The 24058-nt window shown below is 38.5% G+C and overlaps 1 protein-coding gene across 1 annotated transcript in view; it reads left to right on the forward strand.

Annotated features, from left to right (window-relative positions):
- The window catches only part of ADGRG7 (adhesion G protein-coupled receptor G7), a 76733-nt gene that overhangs the window by 8281 nt on the left and 44394 nt on the right, over positions 1-24058 (forward strand). Inside the window, exons 2-10 of the mRNA XM_009199199.4 lie at positions 6133-6246; positions 7244-7348; positions 9802-9914; positions 12198-12347; positions 14165-14265; positions 20099-20238; positions 20361-20468; positions 22775-22938; positions 23401-23556. Of these exons, the coding sequence (XP_009197463.2) occupies positions 6133-6246; positions 7244-7348; positions 9802-9914; positions 12198-12347; positions 14165-14265; positions 20099-20238; positions 20361-20468; positions 22775-22938; positions 23401-23556 (1151 nt within the window). The remainder of the gene's footprint in view (positions 1-6132; positions 6247-7243; positions 7349-9801; positions 9915-12197; positions 12348-14164; positions 14266-20098; positions 20239-20360; positions 20469-22774; positions 22939-23400; positions 23557-24058) is intronic.

The following is a 24058-nucleotide window of genomic DNA, read 5'->3' on the forward strand; positions in this document are numbered from 1 at the left end:
TCTTTTCACTTCACTCCACTCCACTCTACTCCATTTCTTTTTATCCTATCCCATCCCATCCTATGTAATTGTTGAATATTCTTGCTTGGGTTCCTTTATTCAGGTATAGACATAAATTAGTTTTACTTTTTTTTTTAAGGGGGAGAGAGGTCACACATATCTCTGAGAAACTGATGAAAGCTATGTCTTAGTAGGGAAAATATACATAAAAACACAAAATTTTGCATAAATTAATTTTATTGCATTCAAAGTTTATTTTGAATAATTACTCCAGGCTGGAGTAACATATATATAAATTAAGATAACATATAAATTAAGTCTCTCTCACTTTTATTTTTCTTGAAAAAGTAATGACCTCATTGTGAAAAATAAAAAAAAACTTCAAATTCTGCTCTGAGCGAATTTCAATAAGAAGTTACTCTGATTTGGCAGTAAACATTGATGTACAACAATATTTATGCTATTTATACATTTAATTATTATAATACCTATAGTTTAAACATGCTATGCTAAAAACTTAGAACAAATCTCAGTTTTGCCAGAACTCCAGCCTTTTCACATTGGGCATTCTTCTTAGAAAAACACAAGAAGCAGTATAGCTTTTGGGCACCTTCACTCTTGATGATGAAAGTAAAATGAAAACATAATTAAGCTTTATTACATTTCTTCCCATTGACATTTTCCAACTCATGCTAAGCCTGATATAATCATAGACAGATGTCCACAGTCGTAAGGGTAGAAAATATTTTCTTTAACTCCTCTCAAAGGGAGAGTCTCTTAACCTCAAAACACATGAGTAGTGCCTTACTTGACCATATTCTACACCTCTCCTGGTTCATAGAATTTCCTGCTCTTTGCCACCAGGACTGTTTTTTTCTTTATCCTCACTTATCTCCAGATACTCTAACCTTCATTCTCTACCACAGGATACACCTGTTCCTCAGTCCTGCGAGAGATTTCAGGACATTGAAATAGTCCCAACCCCCAAGGTCTGACTTCATAGCATTGATCATTTTTGTTGTTGTTGTTTTGTTTTTGTTTTGAGATGGAGTCTCGTTCTGGAGTGTGGTGGCACGATCTCGGCTCACTCCAACCTCCACCTCCCGGGTTCAAGCAATTCTCCTGCTTCAGCCTTACGAGTAGCTGGGACTACAGGCGCATGCCACCACGCCTGGCTAATTTTTGTATTTTTAGTAGAGACGAGGTTTCACCATCTGAACACACTGGTCTCGAACTCCTGACCTCAAGTGATCTGCCCGCCTTGGCCTCCCAAAGTGCTGGGATTACAGGCGTGAGCCACCGCACCTGGCTTGATAATTCTTAAACTGTGGAAAATACAGGTTGTTGTGAAAGGTCAGTGAGAGTTTTTTGTTTGTCAGAAAATAATCTGACCACAGATACTTGGCTTTAATTTCACTCAATTACAGTACTTCTTTCAGAGGCAAACTCAGTAAGTCTAACTCATGTGACTGTTCCTGGAGGATATTTTCGTTTGTGGGTTAAAAAACAAAAGAGTCCAGATAAGTGTTTTCTGGAGGGAGAAAGTTGGTTCTAGGCAGCCATAGTGTTCTTTCGTCTTCATCCTGGTGTTGTGAATCTTTCTTCTGCTCCTTAAGCAGTCTCCCTTCTTGCTTCCTCACATAACCACCCCCTAAATAAAAAAAAAGTCCATGAAAGGGAAGGAATTTTTAAAATAAATTTATTCCAGTTCGGCTATGTAATTGGCTGAGGGGCATGGATGATTTTAACATCAGAATCAGTGATGCTTAAAGTGTTGATTCCATTTTAAAAGTTACTTTCTTAAACGAAGGGGCTAGAATCTTGGCTTAGTGGATTATTCCTGGATTTCCAGGTATTAGATCCTTTTACTTGAAATTCTAGATATGTCCACCATGTGTTCTTTGATGACACAAATGTTGATGATCTAACATGGAATATAGTGGTTAAAATGGATACTTGAGAGTATAGGGGGAAAATGTACAAGAGTAGGGGAAAGAAAACTCTGGGGCCAAACCGCCTGAGTTTAGATCCCAATGATGCCCCTCACTAACTTTGAGCAAATTATTAACTTTGAGCAAATTATTCAACATTTTTGAGTCTCAGTTTTCCCACCTATTATGTGCATACCAGTAAACCCTATCTTATAGGGCTGTTATGAGGCTTGAATGAGTTAATACATTAAAAAGTTTAAGATGATGTCTGGTACATCGTAAGTACTGAATAAATTGGCTGCTCTCCTCTAGGAATTTTTAGGTAATTCAGTGTAGAGCATAGTTTTCTCCACTCCCTGGCTTATGCCTTGGATAGATACCATTGACCTAGACTGGACCTTTGGATTGAGACTCCAATTACTAATCCAAAAGATTGCAATAGGTTTAATCATTAAGCTCAATTGACTAGCTCAAAACAGAAACAGGAACAGTTCTAAGAACTGGCACATCTTCTTGCATTTGCCTTTCAATACTTATGCTGCACTGCACCGTCAGGAAAAATGTTTATTAAAATATTTAGCCGTGCATACCAAAGTATAATAAGAATTAAAAAAGGAAAAAACATTTAACCAGTTTATTGAAATACTGAACCAGGTAGTTAATACCAGACAAACTTTACCTTAAATAAAGACTATACTTTATGTATTTTATTTGTATAAATCTTTCGGGTTTTTTTTTTTTTTTCTTTACAACCAGAATAAACTTTCCTAAACATTGTCCTCTCATTTAAGAGTAAACTTTATTGTCACCAAACTATTTCAAATTAGGACAAATGAGAGATGCCTGGATTTTAAACCCCAAAAAACTAAGCCAGGCACCAGAAAGGATCTGCAGATGAAATTTTTTAGACTAAGGAAATATATTTTTATTTCCCTACTTGGAACAGACTCTAATTTTGTCTAGGAGAAGAAATTAATATTTTTTATTTGGAATCTTTAATATCATTTTATGCTGCTTTCTCAACCAGCGTGTGTGTGTTGTATATACTCTGTATTTAAACTTCCAAGATGTGTAGTAAAAGCATTGAAAATGTGTAGTAAAAGCATTGAAAATAGGGCTAATAATTCTAGATATACTACTTTATACAATTTAAAAGAATATAGGAAAATTATCATTATAATACTGGTGTTATAAAAGAAAAATATTGCTATTAAATATGTTCCAAAATATGGAGCCTCAAATAAAAGGAAGTTGATGCTGCCTGCTGCAACCAACGATAAAGACAGGTACTGTGAGGAGGCAGCAGAAGCACTTGATCAGTTACAAGGAGATCTGAGTCTAGCACCTGCTCTGCTACCAATTAATTACTGATCTGGAACTAATCACTCAGCCTTTATGTAGAATGAGGGGGTTGGGTTGATGAATAACTAATGTCACTTTTTTTCAAGATCATAATTCTAAAACTAGTTATATGATATGAACAAGCCACTTAATCTTTCTGAGTCTGACTTTCTTTATGTAAAAATACAGTCTTAAAGATACCAGTACTACTTTTGCTGTCTTTTGTGGGTAATTTAGGTATTTCAGAGGCAGAGTCTTGAATTGCATAGCACAAGGTGTTAAACAGGTGATTGTGACAGATGAATTGTTAGTTTGGCTTAGACTAGATATCCTCAACCAAGATGCAAATGGCAAAGAAGCCAGTCAGCAAACGTTTGTTGGGTACCTTCTATTCAACAGCATTGTGTTAAGACTTGAAGATATGGACCAAAACCCTTGTTCTAAAAATGGGCAAATTATTTCTTAACTTTAAGAAATGACTCTTGACTTACAGCAAAAAGATAGAAGGAGTAGACATGGATGGATCTCCTTCTTGTTTACAAACATAGAAGTTATAAATAAAATATGACAATAATTTTCTCCTTATCTTTGAGTTACAGCAGTTTGACCGACTATGATGTGTTTATGAGTGGTTTTTCTTGTATTTGTTTTTCTTGTGATTTTTCTGAGCCTCTTGGATCTATAAGCTGAAGTTCTTAATAAAATTTGGGAAATTTTGGCCGGGCACGGTGGCTCAAGCCTGTAATCCCAGCACGTTGGGAGGCCGAGACGGGCGGATCATGAGGTCAGGAGATCGAGACCATCCTGGCTAACCCGGTGAAACCCCGTCTCTACCTAAAAATACAAAAAACTAGCCGGGCGTGGTGGCGGGCGCCTGTAGTCCCAGCTACTCGGGAGGCTGAGGCAGGAGAATGGCGTGAACCCGGGAGGCGGAGCTTGCAGTGAGCTGAGATTCGGCCACTGCACTCCAGCCTGTGTGACAGAGCAAGACTCCGTCTCCAAAAAAAAAAAAAAAAAAAAAAAAAAAAAAAATTGGGAAATTTTGACCATGATTTCTTCTGATATTTTATCTTCCCTATTCCTTCTCTTTTCCCCTTCTAGGATTCCAATTGCATATATGTTAGACAATGTGTTGATATTGTCCCGTAGATTCTTGAAGCTCAGTTTATTTTTTAAAATCTGTTTTCTCCCCAGATTTGAGAGTAATTTCTACCCAGACTTTGAGCTTCTTTTCTATATGACTCCTTCTATTCTGGGATAGCTACCTTCAATTTCCAGTTGTTCTTGTAGCCCTAAAGAGTTTCCTGTCATACCTTAACTCATTAAGACTGTGGCTTTCTGATCAAATTTCAGCCACTTCTGCCATAGAGACTGGGTAGTACCCTTAGTGGAAATACCAAAGAAACTTGGAATACCTTTCAGTTTCTGCCTGTTTTTCATTGCTGTCCAATGCCTTTGAGTAGTTTTTTAAAAATGTTTGTGCATATATTAAAATTGTTATCTATGAGGGGGTTAATATGGTACAATCTATTCCATCATTATTGAAACCAGAACTCTACCTCCTGTATTTATTTTTATTTTTTATTTTTTTTGAGATAGAGTCTCACTGTGTCATCCAGGCTGGAGTGCAGTGGTGTGAACTCAACTCACTGCAACCTCCGCCTCCCAGGTTCAAGTGATTCTTGTGCCTCAGCCTCCCTAGTAACTGGGATTACAGGCAGGCAGCACCACACCAGGCTAATTTTTGTGTTTTTAGTAGAGATGGGGTTTCACCATATTGCTCAGGCTGATCTCGAACTCCTGACGTCGAGTGATCTGCCCACCTTGGCCTCCCAAAGTGTTGGGATTAGAGCTGTGAGCCACTGCACACAACCCTGTATTCTTAAAATTAATTTGTTCACTTTTCACTCTGTTTTACAATTTGGAAACCCTGCTATCCCCAACTCAAAATAACTAGTCATTAGAACCTATCAATTCTTTATCAGGTATGCATTCTGAATCTAGTGACACCCTAACTTGCTTAGAGTCACTGCTTGAGTTCTAGTTCTCATTTAACTGGTTTTCCTTGCCCCTTAGCCTCAGTCATTTCCCATACTCCTTCACTTACCCTCCTAAAAAAAATTCCTTATTATGTTACTCCTTTGTTTTATGACCCCTGTAAGGTTCCTTCAAGATTAAATCTTCTTGGTTTGGTTTATAAAGTCCCTTCCAATCGAATCTATGTCCTGATGTTGTTCCACATAGAACCAATGCTAGATGTTAAACTCTTTCCTGTTCCTTAGACACATCAGAACTTTCCATGTTTTTGTGATTTTTGCACTTTGTGCCCTGCCTACTTGGGTCACTCATTTTCATCTGGCTTTTCAAGATGTAATTTTAAAATCCTGTCCACATACTATCTCTTCCCGGATCTTCTACCTCTGTCCTCAACCTCTCTCCTATGTGTTTTTACTGTACTTATAAGTCTCCCAAGTTGACTCTTATCTTACTCCATCTATCCATTCATTCCATTCATCTATTCATTCATTCATATCTATCTATCTATTCACCTATCTATCTGCCCTACCTACTCTACCTACATCTATATACTCCTCTTGATTTCTGTGGGATTCTAATCTCCTTGGTCAAAGCATTATGTGTTTCAACTATGTCTTTTGCATCCATATAGTAATCTAGTAAACATTAAAAGACCTGGTGATCCTCAGTTTTTATTTTATTAATGATGATATTACAAAGAATATTTCTCAGCAATGATACTCAAAGCAGTGGTTTTACGTATAGAAATTAAGTGGCCACAGGCATGAAAGGAGAAATGATTCAGCCAGGTCATGACTGCTCTGTTATTTATTGTTTTTTTTAGGAATATCTGCTACCTCATCAAGCACCCCTACAGAGTTCTGCAGGAATGGTGGAACCTGGGAAAATGGCAGATGTGTTTGTACAGAAGAGTGGAAAGGACTGAGATGTACAATTGGTAAATTACTTGGGATAATGCTAAGGTGTAAGGTTTAGGTCACTCTTGTGTTAATAAGAATAGCAACAAAGCTTCTAGAAGCTTCAGTTAATGGTTACAGAAACAATGGGTGTAATGATGATGGCTTTAGGGTGTGTTTATCAGCTCAATAGTAAAAGATGAGTTTTCTTCTTGGGCAATTTATCAGTATATTCAATGCACCTTATCTGTTTCCTGACTACTAAGTTTTTCTGCAATCTCACAGCTGTGTTTCCTTCTGGCTGCAGTGACTGATCCAGGGCAATGAATGACATGATTCTCTCAGGTTCTTTCAATTGGTAATATGCCATAATACCCCATTTCAAATATCACCACTCTAATATATTTAACTTTTCTGAAATCAAGATGCATCTTCCTAAGAATATACTTATATTAAATTTTTATCTTTTCTTCCTTTACCTTGAAGAGTTATTATTAAGTTAGTGGTGTGATTTCAATCAATTGTGTCTCAGAATCAAAGTTCAAGGCCATGTTTAAATTTGAGGTGTGCTTCTCGACACTGTATACTTCATGCTGTCTGCTTAGGGTTCAGAGCCCTAGATATCCACTGCTGTCATTTCCTATACTCCTACCAGTCAATATATCCCGCAGACCCCATGAATTTGCCTTTTTGCTTTGCCCACATCCTCATGATACCGTTGGCCACTATAGGCTCTATATTTTTGGTTCTCAAGATTCCAACTAATCTGTTACAGTAGCCTAGCTCACATTCCCTCTCTACCCAGGTTTATATTGTGCACATTTTAACTGGAACCTGTATTCTAACATACTACTTATTCTAATGGCAATAACTTAACCAGATAGGAAAGTATAGAAGTTCCTCACAGGCCGGTGGGTTCTATAAGCCTTCTATTGCCTTTCAAATTTCACTGCGTAGGTTCTGACCTTTGACTTTTATCTGGTTTCAATTTTTTTAAAGTATGATTTATAATAAAGAATTTTTTCTCTTTTTTTACAGCTAATTTTTGTGAAAAGAGTACCTATATGGGTTTTACTTTTGCCAGAATCCCAGTGGGCAGATATGGACCATCCTTGCAAACATGTGGCAAGGGTACTCCAAATGGTATGTGTTTTCCCAAACATTTACTCTATTTACGCAGAAGAATTGCTATGCTGCGTCATGCCTCTCATACCTCCAACTCGTGTTAGGTCCCTGAAGGGCATCAGGAAAGGTTTTGTGGAAGGACTTGATTCCCTTTCATGATGCTAATGTTCAAAACTTAAGGTAGTATCTCACAAAATCTTAAATTTCCCAAAAGTTTAATATGAATCCGTTGTTTGTGAATTCCTCTGAATCTTTCCTCAATTGGTTTATTTTTCCAGCTTTTGCTTTCTCCTGGAGTTTAATTAAATTGACATTTGCTCCTTTAGTTATATAATTAAAAAAAATTTCTAATCAGTCAAAATTATGGACTAATATCATATCTATTTTCAGATTTCATTTTTCCAGGTAGAGATGCATGGTTAAGTCTGTTTATAGTTGGTAGTCCTTCACCTTCTTGGTCATTTTAGTTGTCCATGTTGGAACATTCTCTAACTTCATTCTACTTTTCTTGACGTGACTACATTACTTGTATACAGGCATTCAGAGAGTGAAAGAGTAAATAGTATTTTCTGTTTCTAATATGGTCCCTGATAATATCCAAGATTTTAATGATTCATTTCAGTGCCACATTGGGTAATATCTACTGAGTGTAGGCTTTAGAAATTCCTAGATTCTATCCTGATAACAAGAGCCTATTATGCCGTTTAATTTTCCCTAATGTTTTACCTGTCCCTTGTTTGCCTTGACTTGCATCTGAGCAATCCTACTTCTCACATCATCCTGCAGTTAATTCGGTACTTCCTATGGGACTAGATATCTCAGGAATACAGCCAATTGTAAACCAATGACAAAAATGTTTGATAAAACTACTGCTGGCAATGGCCCTGAAGGGAATGTGACATTTTACTTAGATATTTATTTTTGTATGGGTCAGGGGAACTCTGAAACACTAAATAAATTAAATGAATTGCTCTTTTTAAATTGCTTTTTATCTTATTATTATGAGAAATTATGCAGATCTGTATTTGATTTGTGGAATTCAAATTGCTTCTGCCCATATACATCATTGTATTAGTCCATTCTTGCATTGCTATAAAGAAATACCTGAAATGCCATATCAGTCATGCTTACTCAAGTATTCATGATCCTACTCTCTCCATAAGTCCTCCTGAATTTTTTACTCGGAGCGTAAAAGGGGCTTCTGCCATGTTGACACTTACTATACATACTCTATATACCATACTTTACTATATGGTATGCTATTGATACCTATTGTCTTGATTTTACATGTTTCGTGTGTCCTCAATATTTCATAATGGCTTATAAAACAGATACAACTTACAAAACATAACTGTGCTACTGAATTAGGAAGAGCAAAGGTGTCAGTCACATACCCTAAGAGTCATCACACTTGTTTAATATACATTAATTCTTTGGGACAAGAGACTCAACATTTTTTATTTGGTTGTTAATTTTTCTTTTCTGAGCACCTATTAGGAAAACATGTATATAATATTTACTATCAAATTTCAGATTGAGCCTATAATTTTACAGATTTAGATTCTAACTGTTGGCAATTTTGTTTTTAGTTTTATATTAATAATTACTTCTAATTACTCAATATTATATACCAAATGATCAAAATACTTTTCAATGATTTTTGAGTGGGGATATTTACACTTTTAGGTAACATTGAGGAAGAGATGCATCTGACATGTGTCCACTTAAAAGTTATTTATAGCCCATAAATACGTTAGAAATTTTCATTATGTCATGGTGTAGAGGTGAAGCCATCATATAAATTAAGAGTGACTCCAACTTTGTGCTTTACATGTTGTTGAAGCAATCTCTAATTTCAGTGTTTCTAGTTGTTGTCCCACGAAGGAGCTGCCCAAAGCTGGTCCTGAGGAAAAGTCTACCTTTTGGTCAGCTGTCCCTCTAATTATTTTCTATAGCAACTACTTAAGTATTAACTACCGGAAGGCAGTGAGGTAGGGAGGCTGACGTGACAATCCTAGGAAATAAACCAATGACCCAGTAAACATTTATTGAGAGGCAACCAAACATCTAATAAATACAATAGAATATAGCAGAACTCTTTGCCTTTCAGCTGTTATCCAGATTTGCATAAAGCAGTCAAGATCAACATATAATTCAATATCTATTAGGAATTTTTCCTATTGTTTCTAGTCTCTCAGCCTAGTATTCTGTCATCATATCCACTTGAAAGCCATTATGTGCCTTATTGTTGAAAGGTAAATCTTCCTTGAAGACATCAAAGGAAGGAAATAGTCAACTGGTCTTTTGAAGTCCAGATTCAAAAATCCAGACAATAAGTGGTATCTGCCTAAAAATAATATGCAATAATTTTTAATAAATAACTTGTAATAAAAATTAGTTATTGCCTAAAAATAATACGCAATAATTTTAATAAATAATTATTTTTAATAAAAAATTTCTTTTTATTAAAGCAGGCAATCCAATGGCAGTCCGGCTGTGCAGTCTCTCTCCATATGGAGAGATAGAATTACAAAATGTGACAATAGGAAATTGCAATGAAAATCTGGAAACCCTGGAGGAGCAGGTATGCCATATGACTCACTGACGGGCAACTGGAAGAAGTTCTGATTCCGTGCAGTTTCTATTCTTCAGATACCTGATGGTCAAATCAATGCTTTTAAAACTCTCAAATTAGAAATAACAAAAACTAGTGACTAAAGCCACGCTTATTTATTTATTTATTTATTTTGAGACCTAGTTTTGCTTGTGTCACCCAGGCTGGAGTTCAATGGCACCGTCTCAGCTCACTGCAACCTCCGCCTCCCAGGTTGAAGCAATCCTTCTGCGTCAGCCTCCCGAGCAAGCTGGGATTACACATGCCACCATGCCTGACTAATTTTTGTATTTTTAGTCGAGACGGGGTTTCACTGTGTTGGCTAGGCTGGTCTCGAACTCCTGACCGCAGGTGATCCGCTTGCCTCGGCCTCCCAAAGTGCTAGGATTACAGGCATAGTAAGCCACTGCACCTGGCCGCCGCTCTTATTTTTAAAAGTTGACATCTGTTTGTGAAAAAGGACAGTTGGTTCATCAAATTTCAGCAAACGATAATCAATAGCACATTGAAAATGGCTTCATCTTTGTAGATCAGTGAAGTTTTGACTGGATATAGATCCCTGACACTTGAGACCAAAGGAAAGCCTCTTGATGGTGTAATTGGACCAGAATGAAGAGAAAGAAACTATAATCAAAGACCCTTTGAAACAGGAAACTCCAAACCTGATGCGGGTCTCAGGGCAGTATCTATGAGCAGGTGAAACAGAAAGTACATCTAACTAGATGTTTTTTTCATGCAGATTAAATTATTTTGACTGAAGTTATACCCAAATGCACATGCATGGAAGAGCTAACACTAGGGGAAAAGCAAGGGGAGGAAGAGGAAACCAACTTTTATGTACAGCCTTTCATGTGCCTGGCATGTTGCATATGTTATCACATTTAATCCTTATAAAACTTCTGTGAGTTGAATGTTATTCCCATATTATAAATAATTATAGCCAATAACACTTACTAATTGTTGAGCACCTACTGCATGCCAAATATTGTGCCAAATATTTAATGTATTTATTAATCATATTTAATTTTTATAACACCATAGATAGGTATTAATGTATGCATTTTACAGATGAGAAAAATGTGGTTCTGAGAGGTGAAGCATTTTGTCTAGTGACCACAGACAGAAAGTGATAGAGCTGTTCTTTATTTAAAAGTTCACATTGTACTACTACCTTGGCTCCCTAATCACAGATGGGCAGGGTAGCGTTTGGGTGGGGACAGGAGATGGAGAATGGAGGTAGCTGCCAATCCCACAAGTTGTGCCAACCCACAGACTGAGGAAAGATGCTAAATTTGGAATCTGACAAACCAGAGTTTGGTTTTTAGCTCTGCCACGTCTAAGCTGTGAGAAACTTGGTTGAGCTCCCTAACTTCTCTTGAAGGTGCACAACTCACAAAGTTGTTTTGCTTATTAAATGTGATAACACCTGTAAACATCTAACAGAGTGCCGAGCACATAGCAGGATCTAGCAATTGAATTGGAGTTATTTGTTTCTGTCTACTGATTGGATATTGTTTCTGACACTTACCCAAGTGTGAATAGCCTGTAACATTGGTATAATTTGTGAAATGATGCTGCCATCTAGTGAAAACCAAGACACACACACACACACGCGTGTGCACACACGGACACCCAGCTTCACCAATGACAATATGGATTGGCATGTTTTAGCCCCACAATACAGAGTCCTGGGGCTAACTGGCACCTACAGAGGTCGTCTTGGCCAGTGCTTCCCAAACTACCAGTGCCGAAAAGCCAGTTTAAAAAATCTTGAACCCATTGCACAACAATAATTTTGTGAAATACAATAAAAATAAATTACTAGAAAAATGAAATGAAAAATATGCATAAAATGCAAACCAAAATTTTAGAACTATTAGATTCAACAGCAAAAAATTGCTACATACATTTCTGACCAATTACTTTCAGTTTCTGTGCTTATCTCTCTATGACCTTCGTAACACACAGTGAACCAGTGCTGGCCCGTGGATACACTCTAGTAGTTCCAATCTAGCTAAGGCAGCCCCTTATAGTTAATCAATCCTGTCAAACAGGAAAGGCTGGGAAAACCACTGGCCTGCATGTACTTTGTCCTTTACACAAGGAAAGATGCAAATGTGGAAAACTGAGTGAACATGATGTTCAGGAGATTGAGGCTCAGCTAAATTCCAACTTATTTACCTGCAGTTGCTTACAAAGTATTTGGACATACTTGTGTAAAGCTAGGGTTTTTTTTTCTGGTTTTTTAAACAGGTAAAGGATGTCACAGCACCACTTAATAACATTTCTTCTGAAGTCCAGATTTTAACATCTGATGCCAATAAATTAACTGCTGAGAACATCAGTAGTGCTACGCGAGTAGTTGGACAGATCTTCAACACTTCCAGAAACGCTTCACCTGAGGTAAAACTCACAAAGGTTTTTTTTTCTTTTTTCTTTTTTTTTTTTTTTTTAGAGGGGGTGTTGGGAAAGAAAGAGAGATGTCCTGAACTCCACTCCTTATTCCACAATATGGATTTGAGCATGGTTTAGGTTGCTTAAAGGTATTTTGCATAGCACTCCTGAGAGGTGCTCAAAGATACATATAAAAAAAGGGCCTCTTGTCCAAATATTTTCTTTTAGGATATTCATAATGATCATTATCGTGTTGTCTTTTTTTTTGAGACAGAGTCTCATTCTGTCACCCAGACTGGAGTGCAGTGGCACAATCTCAGGTCACTGCAACCTCTGCTTCCCAGGTTCAAGGGTTCAAGTGATTCTTAGGTCTCAGCCTCTCAAGCAGCTGGGGCTACAGGCACACACCACCACACCTGGCTATCATGTTAAGTCTTTTAGGAAGTCCTGGAATGCATAAGTCTACTTCACCTTATGAATATGTTTACCAACTACATTTGACCTTACCATCCCTAGTGCATTCCAAGTAAATAATGTTTCAAGAACTTACTTTGGAACATGTGGTTTTAAACTGCGATGCATTTCTATTAAGAATATTTACATTTTAGTCTTGGCTTTCTGAAAACTTTAAGCCTAGTTTACATTCCTGATATTTTAACCTGCTAAACCCTGGTACTTGAAAACAAGTATACTCAACATTTACTAATTGGTATAGCTGGATAGTGGTCAAACAGGGCTACAAACCACAAGTATGGACTCAACCTGTGTACAACTTGAATATCCACATGCCCTGAAAATAGCTACTCCTTTCTTCCATTCCCTTGAAATGTTTTATTTCAGAAAAAAATATTTTTGAAGTATTTTTCCTGCTGAAAAGTAAGTGGGATTCGAGTTAATAAAAATGGAATTGAGTGGCCGGGCGTGGTGGCTCAAGCCTGTAATCCCAGCACTTTGGGAGGCCGAGACGGGCGGATCACGAGGTCAGGAGACCGAGACCATCCTGGCTGACCCGGTAAAACCCTGTCTCTACTAAAAAAAAAATACAAAAAACTAGCCAGGCGTGGTGGCGGGCGCCTGTAGTCCCAGCTACTCGGGAGGCTGAGGCAGGAGAAGGACGGGAACCCGGGAGGCGGAGCTTGCAGTGAGCAAAGATCGCACCACTGCACTCCAGCCTGGACAACAGAGCGAGACTCCGTCTCAAAAAAAAAAAAAAAGGAATTGAAAGGAAAATATTGACCTCCAAATGTAGAATTAATGGAAGGATTAACCAGTAGGCAGGAGGGCTTCAACACTCCCAAAGAGGGAAGTTAAATAGTAATCAAACACCAAAAGATCATCTCTCTGACACACTCCTGAGTTATTGATTGAAAGAAGACTACAAATTATTTTACTAAGTCTAATAGTTACACTAAGTCTAATAGGCATACTAAGTATAACTTAGTTATGCTAAGTATTATGAGCTGTAATTTTTAACAACCAGAATACTGCAGTCTTCTTATTTTGTTTCTGCTTTTGTATCCAAGTATTTGATTTTGTGTTCTTGGAGTTTGGTGGGGATTCCGTGAAAGATCTTGCTATGAGGTCGAATTCAGAGACTTAAACCTCCTAATTCACTACCTTAATTTATATTTTCACTTTGCCCTATCTTGATTCTCTTGGTCATCTTATGTGGATCAAATAATAAACCTTTAATTTTGTAAAATGCTTGCCACTACATTATCATATCAGTGATGCCACTTGCTACTGTAATGATTCACAATGATAATGATGGTGATGATAACGTATGATATATGCTTCTCTGATGATCAGTATCTTCTCCTTGGCAGGCAAAGAAAATTGCCATAGTAACAGTGAGTCAACTCCTAGATGCCAGTGGAGATGCTTTTCAAGAAGCTGCTGCTACTGCTAATAATGATGCCCTTACAACGTAAGCACAAATTCAATTTGGAAAGAAAACTTGACTAAGTGCTGTTTACTTTCCTAGGCCAAAGTATTTCTCTCATGGATGCAGTAACTGATTCCTCTGGAATGTAGATAAGAGCTGTGACTTTTCACTTGACCTTCAGTTACTAGATGGAGTGGTATATGTTACCTCCTGCATCCAGGGGTGCTGGCCATGGCCTGGGAGATAGGGAGTAACTGGGCTGATTTAGATTAGAACTTGTTTTCCTCACCTTAGTTTGGCATGACCAAGGGGCAACTTCCATGCACGGCAAGACCTCTTCCAACTTCTTTTGCAACATGTAGAGCTACAGAGAACAGCTCACTTTGCAGGACATACTGCCATCCCCCAAGCTGCACCTCACTTCTCTCTTTCCAAGGCCCTGGTGTGTTTTGATTATTCTCCTTAGCTTTCCCAATGATGTTTTCTTGACCCCTTTGTGGGACTTGTGAGAGGGGTGCCCCGTTGACTCAGCCCACTCCACTCAACCCCTTGTGGGAGGGAATGTGTAGATGAGCAAGTGTAGGAATCAGCCAGTCACTTCTCCACTGGCAGGAGCAAACTCTCTGCAGGCCCCAGGGCAGCATCCAGGTGGGGTGCCTGCAACCCTAAGGCCCCAGAGGGCATGTTACAATGCTCTGTTAACTCCACCGTCCATGGACAGCATTGCATTATCAGCCCAGTGGGCCCTTTGCCTTGTCACATGGGGTGGCTGCTCTCTGCCAGTGAGGGCGAAGGGCCAGTGTAACAGACTTTTTGGGTACCTGCACTTGGGGGTCCCAAATTCTTGTCCAGTGCCCAAGAAGAATTAGGTCACATGGACAAATTGAAGGATGGTGAATGCAGAGAATTTTATTAAGTGATGAGGGCAGCTCTCAGTGGAGAGGGGAGCTGGAAAGCATGTGAGAAGGACAGGATGCTCTCCCCTGAAGTCAAGTCACCTCTCAGCCTCTCTCTTCTGAAGTCAGGTTGCCTCTCACTGTCTCTGAAGTCAAGTCACCTCTTCCTGACGTCCAGCCACTTCTCTTCTCTACCAGCTGAGTCTGGGGTCTTTATAGGCACAGGATGGGGGAGTAGGGCAGGCTGTAGTTTTGGAAAAGGCAATATTTGATTGGTAAAAATACATTATTCAGAAAGAACCAACCAGTGGGAGAGAGTGGGTAAACAGGGATTGAAGTTCTCACTTTGGGTTTCAGACCAGTTTTGGCTTGAAGGTTTCCCCCTGGGATCCACCCCTTTCTGCTTAGAGTTTCTCTGCCTCCTCCTTTTCTGACCAACACTACATTGAAAAAAAAAAAAGAATTCCACCTGCTTTCTCTCCTTTCTCCTCCTCTTTTCTGGATTACTGTTGATTGAACATTTGTATTAAAACTCATATACTTTATTCATAGAGACCCCTTATTGGTATTCACTCTATTTTTACCTTATGTACAGTTGTCAAAACCCTTTTAAAACTTACATCAGCATGCATGCTTTTGTAGAAAAATAAGAAAATATGTAGCTTAGCAAAATTCAAAAAATGATCTTACCTTTATTACCCTGTTGGTGTATATTCCAGGTTTTTTCCCTCTGTTTCTCTGTGTGTGTGTGTTTGTGTGTGTGTATGTATGTATATGTATATTACATACTATATTGATTCATAACTTGCTTTTGTCACTTAATACCTTACAAACTTTTTTCTATAAACATCTTTTATATAAATATCTATACATCTACATCATAATTTTAGATTACTGCATTATATGAGCAAACTTTCATCGAACCAGTTATCTGCTCAGCAGCTAGACATTACTGGGAGTCTTTTAATGTTCTAAGTAATTAGCATTCTGGTACATAATCTTTATTTACACGACCCATTATTTCCTCAGGAGAAATTCCTAGAAGTAGTTCTTAGTTTTCTGATGATTACGACCAGTACCTACTTAGTGTTGAATTTTCAAAGTAGAAAAAGCACAAAGGCACAAAATAGAGCATTCAAAGATTGTAATTCTGAGAGGTGGTGGTAGAGGTTGAGTGAACAGTTTTACTAGCATACTTTGTGACTTCAGATTTCAATAGGAGTCTGGGCCCTTCTCATGGAGAATGTGGATGTCTCTCATTTTTCTTGACATATGAGAAGGAAGTGGCCATGGGGTCCAGAGTCTATGTTCAGTGAACAGAGAGGCCAAGAGCCAGAATGGGCTCCCTTCACAGCTGAAAGCTTTGTGTTTGCAGAGTCTTGCTAGAGGGGAGGAATGAATGTTTTTGGTGGGAAAGCTGAGAAAAGAGAAGTTGTGGGATTTGAACATCACAGGTCACAAAGCAGATAGGATCATTTTCCTAAAAATAAACAATTTTACTGGCTTAATATATAAAGGAAAATACAATTTTGTGTGATTTATATGCAATATCCAAATAGTTTTAAAGGAGGTGCAAATAGTTTTAAAGAACTATAAAATGGTGTAAGCATGCTCAATTCCTCCTTTTATCACTCTGAATTTCTAGTCCAATCATTTTCTAATAATGTTCTATCAGTTTATCCTCTACCAGCGTGATCTTTTACATAAGCTCTTGTGGACTCAGATTCTTCCTTCATTCACTTAGATAAGGCTTCCTCCTCTGCCTCTAGCCCCAAGGTCAGGTCACCAACCCTTTAGCTCTCTTTAGGAGAACACTCTTGATGAGCTGCCAACAGAGGTCATCTCTCCCCGAGAAGAAAATTAAGTGTTGTTCAGGACAACACTTGATTTCCAAACTCTATCTTCTGAACCTAGGCCAGATGCTGGGTTCCCTGACAGACATCAGGCCTTAGTCATCCATTTCACTTTGACTTCTTCCTTCTTTCATTCCAGTTTTCTCTTGGTGTCTCTCAGTAGCTCCCTTTCTATAGCATAGGGAGAAGTGGAGAGGGTGAGACTAAAAGGGAGGAGAGTGACAGGGCAGAAAGACTCTACCCCAGCCTCAGCCATCTCAAGTTGTCAAAGAGAAGGTCTCTAGTGCCCATTCTCTTTTTCTAAATTGAGTAGAGGCAGAATGTCAATGTGGGCAGAGCTCTGGGGGTGTAGGGTTTCTGCTAGTGAGGGCATCATAGTACAATCAAGTTTAGGACTTCATCTCACAATTGTTTTCCTTTTTTTAAGATGGAGTCTTGCTCTGTCACCCAGGCTGGAGTACAGTGGCACGATCTCAGCTCACCGCAACCTCTGCCTCCCAGGTTCAAGCGATTCTCCTGTCTCAGCCTCCCTAGTAGCTGGGATTACAGGCATGCGCCACCAAGCCCAGCTAATTTTGTAGTTTTAGTAGTTTAGTAGAGACAGGGTTTCACCATGTTGATCAGGCTAATCTCAAACTCCTAGCTTCAAATGATCCACCCACCTTGGCCTCCCAGGCTGTTGGGGTTATAGGCATAAGCCACCGTGACTGGCTGACTTCACCATTGTAGACACTGGTTGCAAAGTCTGATCTGTAACCTTAGACCTTTGATCTCATATTGAAAGTCATAATTACCCTGGTTTATCTGACTTTGGGAATGCAAAATGCCTCCCTAGCACTGACCACCTGTACATTTACATTTCACTTTTCTTTTTGTATTTCTCTTCCGGCTAGCCTGGCACCCACTCAGATTATCTTGACCAAATAGAGATTTATTATAAATGGGAATATGGGGTCTCATGGAGGTCCAAGAACTAGATCATAATATAGTAGGCCTTGTCAACCCAAAACAATCAAAAAGGTCAGAATCTAGTTTAAAGAGAGTTCATTCAATTGCAAAGTTTAAGGACAACTGCCTGGGAAGCACAAATTCCAGAAAATGAAAGTCAATGTTTTGAAGTATATAAGTTTGGGATCATTTATATAAACAAAGTTTAGGGAAGCTTAACAGAGTTTTAATGTCTTTCTATATAAGGCTTGATGCATGGTTATAGCGATCTGATTAACTGAGGTGGTCTTTTTCTTTTGGGAAAGGTGTATTTAACATTCCACACTGAAGATGTAACAATTACACTGAAGACCTAAGAATCATGAGCCAACTGGTCTGAGTTAGGTACAGGACAAAAAAGGAGGCAATTAATCTGTAACATAGATCAGTCATTAGAAAGGGGAAAGGTCTGGCCTCTCCGAGTCACTGACAGAACAAGAACAGTGAGGAAGAGAGTTAATCTATAATCTAATAAGCAGAAGTTGCAAACATGCTACACGTGATTCAGTCTCCAGGGCTTAACTTCCTTTTTGACGTAATAAATTGAGAGGGTCTTGAAATTTTATTTTCTTTTATTGCCGTATGGACCCTGGAGCAGGAAGATGACTGAGGATCCAAGGCAGCTTTGGAAGCCTTAGTAGAGAAGTTTACAGGTCTTTTTTTATTTTCAACAGGAAGAATTAGCCTCTTATTTTTAATTTGTGTTTTTTTTTCTTACGATATAATGACCTCTCTGGCTCCCTCTACATTATGACTTTCCTGATATAACTACAGCACTAATCAAAAAAATCTTGTGTCCGAGAATTTGATGACTTATTTTTGTCAGTTGTGCCAGGTGGATGACCACTTTCTGGATTGGCTTCTCCGGGGCAGGTGCCCATCTGTAATCTTATCAGTTATGATAAGAGGAGGAAAGAATTACAAGAAACAAAAAAAATGACCTTACAAGTAGCTGTGGTTAGAGCAACCCTGTAAAAGTGGGAACATGAAAAACACCTCCTGTATATCTACCACGTCTTCCTTTTAGCTTGCAAATGCCTGAGGGAGCAGCTGCTGGAACTCCCACTGTTCCACAGAGTGCTGACCTCTAAGTAGATACTCAACAGATACTGTTGGGGAGAATGATATTCTTAGCAGGTTGGAGTTTTGTTAGGTATTCCTCCCATTGAAAGCAGCTCTGGGGTATGTGTGAATTGCTGAAAATGGTTTTATAAAAGGAAAACATTTCAATCAGAGGATCTAACCTGAATGTTTCCATACGAATGATGATTACATTCTCTTTATCAAGCAATCCTCAATTATTGTAAACTTTCTCTTTATCTCATTTGGAGGTAGAGAAAAGATATGTTAGTGTCAGAAATAAAGATTTGGCATATAGAACAACTACATTTTGATGAAATCGTTTCATTTCTGGAAAAACTAGACTGATTATTTTACATACAGAGGTTTTGTTTGGTCAAGTACAGAAATAGTTCAAACAAGAAAAAGGAAAGGTCTTATGACTTTTCTTTGGAGAACGCCAAATCGACAGGTTGCTGCTACTCCCTCCCACCTTCCATCTAATCTATCTGTGAACTTAGCCAAAGTAGAAAAGAACATTGTAAAAACCTTCAGGGTCTAGTTCAGAGCTGAGGCAACGAGCTCAGAGTTCTGCTCTTTGTTGGTTCCATCTAAACTGTCACCTCAGGAACGAACAACTTACAAAACATGCTTTGGATCCTAAGGGATTTGGGTGAGAGGAAGAAGATGAATAAATGGAAATGGATTCTCACCACTGGAGAAAAAATTAGAAGTGCATTCCTTGCCAGTGGTGGGTGGCAACACCATCCTTCTATGTGAGGAGCATCATAATAAAGACTATTTCTTTAGGGAATTCTATAATTCTTGAGTTCTCCTTTTTGCTGTCTATGCTCAAAGGGTAGCCTTCCGTAAGGACGGTCCACCCAAACTGTCTTATTTAAGTACATGTAATGCAACACAACTCTAGAAAAGAAAACCAATTATTCTTAGGCAATTGTTAATGCTGTCACTACCACACGATTCTATGCTCATGTTTTTCTGCTGTAGTATAAGACAGAACACATACCTTTCATTTTATGACAAAATCTTGAGTATTAAGTTGTGTTTTATTATATGCAGGCTTATTGAGCAAATGGAGACTTATTCCTTGTCTTTGGGTAATGAATCAGTGGTGGAACCTAACATAGCAATACAGTCAGCAAATTTCTCTTCAAAAGATGCTGTGGGGCCTTTAAATGTTCGCTTCTCTGTACAGAAAGGTGAGCTGTTAATCTTATTTGCTTGTAACAGTAAAGAGCATTCTGCTACCGATGATGAATAATAATGCTCTACTCACGATAATGTAGACTTTTACAATTCTACTCTTTCCCTTCTCATATAGGAGCTAGCAGTTCTCTGCTTTCTGGTTCAACATTTATACATACAAATGTGGATGGCCTTAACCCAGATGGACAGACTGAACTTCAGGTCTTGCTTAATATGACAAAAAGTAGGTCTCAAACTTTGTGACATTTTAAAAATTGGACTCGAATTCATGGAACTAATAACTTCTAATTTACTGAAGGAGAAATAATGTCTACTTAGTTTCATACTGAGTAATTTGCATTTGAGTATGTTTGAGCTCTGACATGTTATGGTAATCTCAACTCTACTATTCTAAGTCAAAAAGATAATTTCTTTGTTTTTTCTTTTTTCAAAAGCCTTTTGGAAGGTAGCAGAATTGAAATGTTCAGGCCATGTACACAAATATGTTTTCCTACAAAAATCTTGCTAAGGTGGTTCTGTTTTACACTTACACATTTAAAACATGTTCAGTCACAAGCTCTGACCATGTTTACTAGTGGCATGACACTGTCAGGCTCAGATGCACCCTGCACACCTGACCCTGGAGAAGTCCATGTAATTGGCACAGTCATCATGTAGTAGTATCAATTTTAGGTTATCTCCTCTCTATGGTGCCCACCGTGTGCTCACTATTATCCTGCATCTAACTTTTCAGAAATTCTTATAAGTAACTTGAAGTGGTTGTATTTTTCAAAGTCTAAAAAAAGATAAGTAAATCAAACACACACATTTACTTTTCGTTTCTCCCCAAACAAAAAAACCCGATGCCAGAAAGTGTATGTGTTAGATAGAATAAATGTATGACAGCAGTGAAAAAGAAGAGAGTATTATTCGTGAATCTGGCACTCTGGAATTTGCTCTCATTTGCTTTGGCCACATGCTTTGTGATGGTAAAGACTAAATCTAAGTCTTCTATGTTCTTGTGCCTTTTTTCTTTTAATTTAAAAATACTTCATGCATACGGAAAAGTACAGAAAGTAATGTGAGGAGTACCTATGTAACTACCAGCCAGGTAAACGAATGTCAATTTTTCCTATATTTGCTTCAGATCTCTTTAAAAAAGAGAGAGACGATATCACAGTTGCACCTGAAGCCCTCTACCTCACAAATCACTGCAGCCTCAACTTCCCAGGAGGAAGCAATCCTCCAGCCTCAGCCTCCCAAGTAGGTAGGACTATATAGGTACGCCCTGCTAATTTAAAAAAAAAAAAATTAAATTTTTTTGTAGAGGCAGAATCTCGCTATGTTGCTCAGGCTGGTCTCAAACTCTTGGCTCAGGTGATCCTCCTGCCTCAACCTCTTAAAGTGTTGGGATTATAGCCATAAGCCACTGTGCCTAGTCTCATTCTTTTATTTTTAAATAAAGAAAACAAAAAAACCTTGCTCTACTTTTAGTGTTAACTTTTCATTTAGTGTCCAGGAGAAACAATTTGGTGATGTCAATGTACTGTGAACAAAAGCCAGCAACCCATCCTTTTGTCTCCAGGTGGAGGCTCCAACAACTGCCACAGAGGAGGACAATCTGGGGGCGGTCAGGGCCTTGCCTGTCTCCCTCTCAAATCAGATGACTGAATACTCTGGTCTCACACCACAACATTTTCCTTTTATCACTTGTGAAAGACAACAGAGTTTAGGAAATTCATTCAGTTAAAATACATACTGTTGATGCTTCTGCTGTTTTAAATATGCCAACAGTTGTATAAAGTGTCAGGAGGCAGTCCTGGTTCTCTGACTGCTGCCGCCAACGGGCTGGGTGCAAAACCCTCCACAGCAGCGATGGTCTTTCAGGATCTTTGATGAGCAGCTGATTCCTTTTTCCAATGTCCAGACGATGTTTCACAGTAGCATGCTAGCCTTGGGAGAAGCCCATGATTGTCATGACACAGCAGGGGACAATAGTTGAAGAGATGGTGAAGAGTGCCTGCCTCAAAAACTCCACAGAAAAAGTGACTTGAGCTTCTTGCTCCGTGACTTAACACCACTCGTCCCCTTTGAACAGGAGACCGACCTCATCTGGGCTCAGCCATCCTGGTGTCCCAGCTTTGCTATTTCCTGTCTCATATTTTGTCATTGCAGGAGGCAACATGGGCTGGGGCTGCCCATTGGTCATGTTCACTCTCTCCATCTCTCATGTATAAAGCAAGACGTTTACTTTATACATGAGATCCTTGCAATACCTTTTTGAGGTGGATTAGGCAGAAATTCTCATTCCTATGTAGAAGGTAAGGAAACTGAAGCTCAGAAAGAAAAATTAATATGGTGGAATGGCCCACCATGGGTTATATGTATTACTTACATATTGCAATTAAGTAAAGTTTCAACCAGTAAACCATTTTTGCTGTACTTTACTAAAATATTAAGCAGCCATGCACTTCTACAACAATGTGAGATATTGTTTTTTGTTTACCCTACAGTTCACTTATTGATCTTAATGTCTTTTTCTCCCTATAGGTAACAGCAAGGCATGTGGCTTTGTAGTTTATCAAAATGACAAGCTTTTCCAATCAAAAACTTTTACAGCTAAATCAAATTTTAGTCAAAAAATTATCTCAAGCAAAACTGATGAAAATGAGCAAGATCAGAGTGCTTCTGTTGACATGGTCTTTAGTCCAAGGGTGAGTTTTTCATTGCAGATACAAGAAAAAAAGTGTCCTCATGCTTTCTGTCTTTCTGATGGTGGCAGCTGAGACTGAGTAGAGTAATACAGGGGAAGAAGAGAATAGGAGCAAAGGGCGGGAGTTTCCATGAACAGAAATAATAAAAATTCAGACCAATCTTGAATACCAAAAGCAGGGATATTTTGAATAAAAGAAATCTACAGCAAAACTCTTCAAAAGATTATTTGATGTATCCATTTAAATATTCCTCCCAATCATATCTTTTGTCAATCTAATTAAATGCAAAGTTAGCTAATTTAAATTTTATCTCCTTTTTTCCCTCTCCTTAATCATAATGAATGTGCTAATGCTTAGTATATATTTAATTCATTTCTCAGATGACTGTCTTACACTACTTGATTTTTTTAGCCCAATTAAGCATTTAGAAATAGTAATTGTAATTGTCTTGTCAATTCACAGTACAACCAAAGAGAATTTCAACTCTATTCCTATGCCTGCGTCTATTGGAATTTGTCAACAAGGGACTGGGACACGTATGGCTGTCAAAAACACAAGGGCACTGATGGATTCCTGCGCTGCCACTGCAACCATACTACTAATTTTGCTGTATTAATGGTAAGGATGTACATAGCAATCTCTTTCCGGATGACAATTTTCCTTACACACAATTCTAGTATGTGCTCCTTGGAGATAACTTTGGGATTTAATTTACATAGATTCTCAACTCAGATAAAATAGAAAAACAGGAAATAAAATGATAGGACTAAAGGCTGGGTGTGGTGGCTTACCCCTGTAACCCCATCACTTTGGGAGGCCGAAGCAGGAAGATCACGAGGTCAGGAGTTCGAGACCAGCCTGACCAACATGGTGAAACTCCATCTCTAGTAAAAATACAAAAATCAGCTGGGCGTGGTGGTGCACGCCTGTAATCCCAGCTACTGGGGAGGCTGAGGCAGGAGAATTGCTTGAACCTGGGAGACAGAGGTTGCAGGAGAATTGCTTGAACCTGGGATACAGAGGTTACAGTGAGCCGAGATCGTACCATTGCACTCCAGCCTGGGCGACAGAGTGAAACTCTGTCTCGAAAACAAAACAAAACAAACCAAAAAATAGGACT

The sequence above is a fragment of the Papio anubis genome, chromosome 2 (genome assembly GCF_008728515.1).
Source record: "Papio anubis isolate 15944 chromosome 2, Panubis1.0, whole genome shotgun sequence".
Lineage (NCBI taxonomy): Eukaryota > Metazoa > Chordata > Mammalia > Primates > Cercopithecidae > Papio > Papio anubis.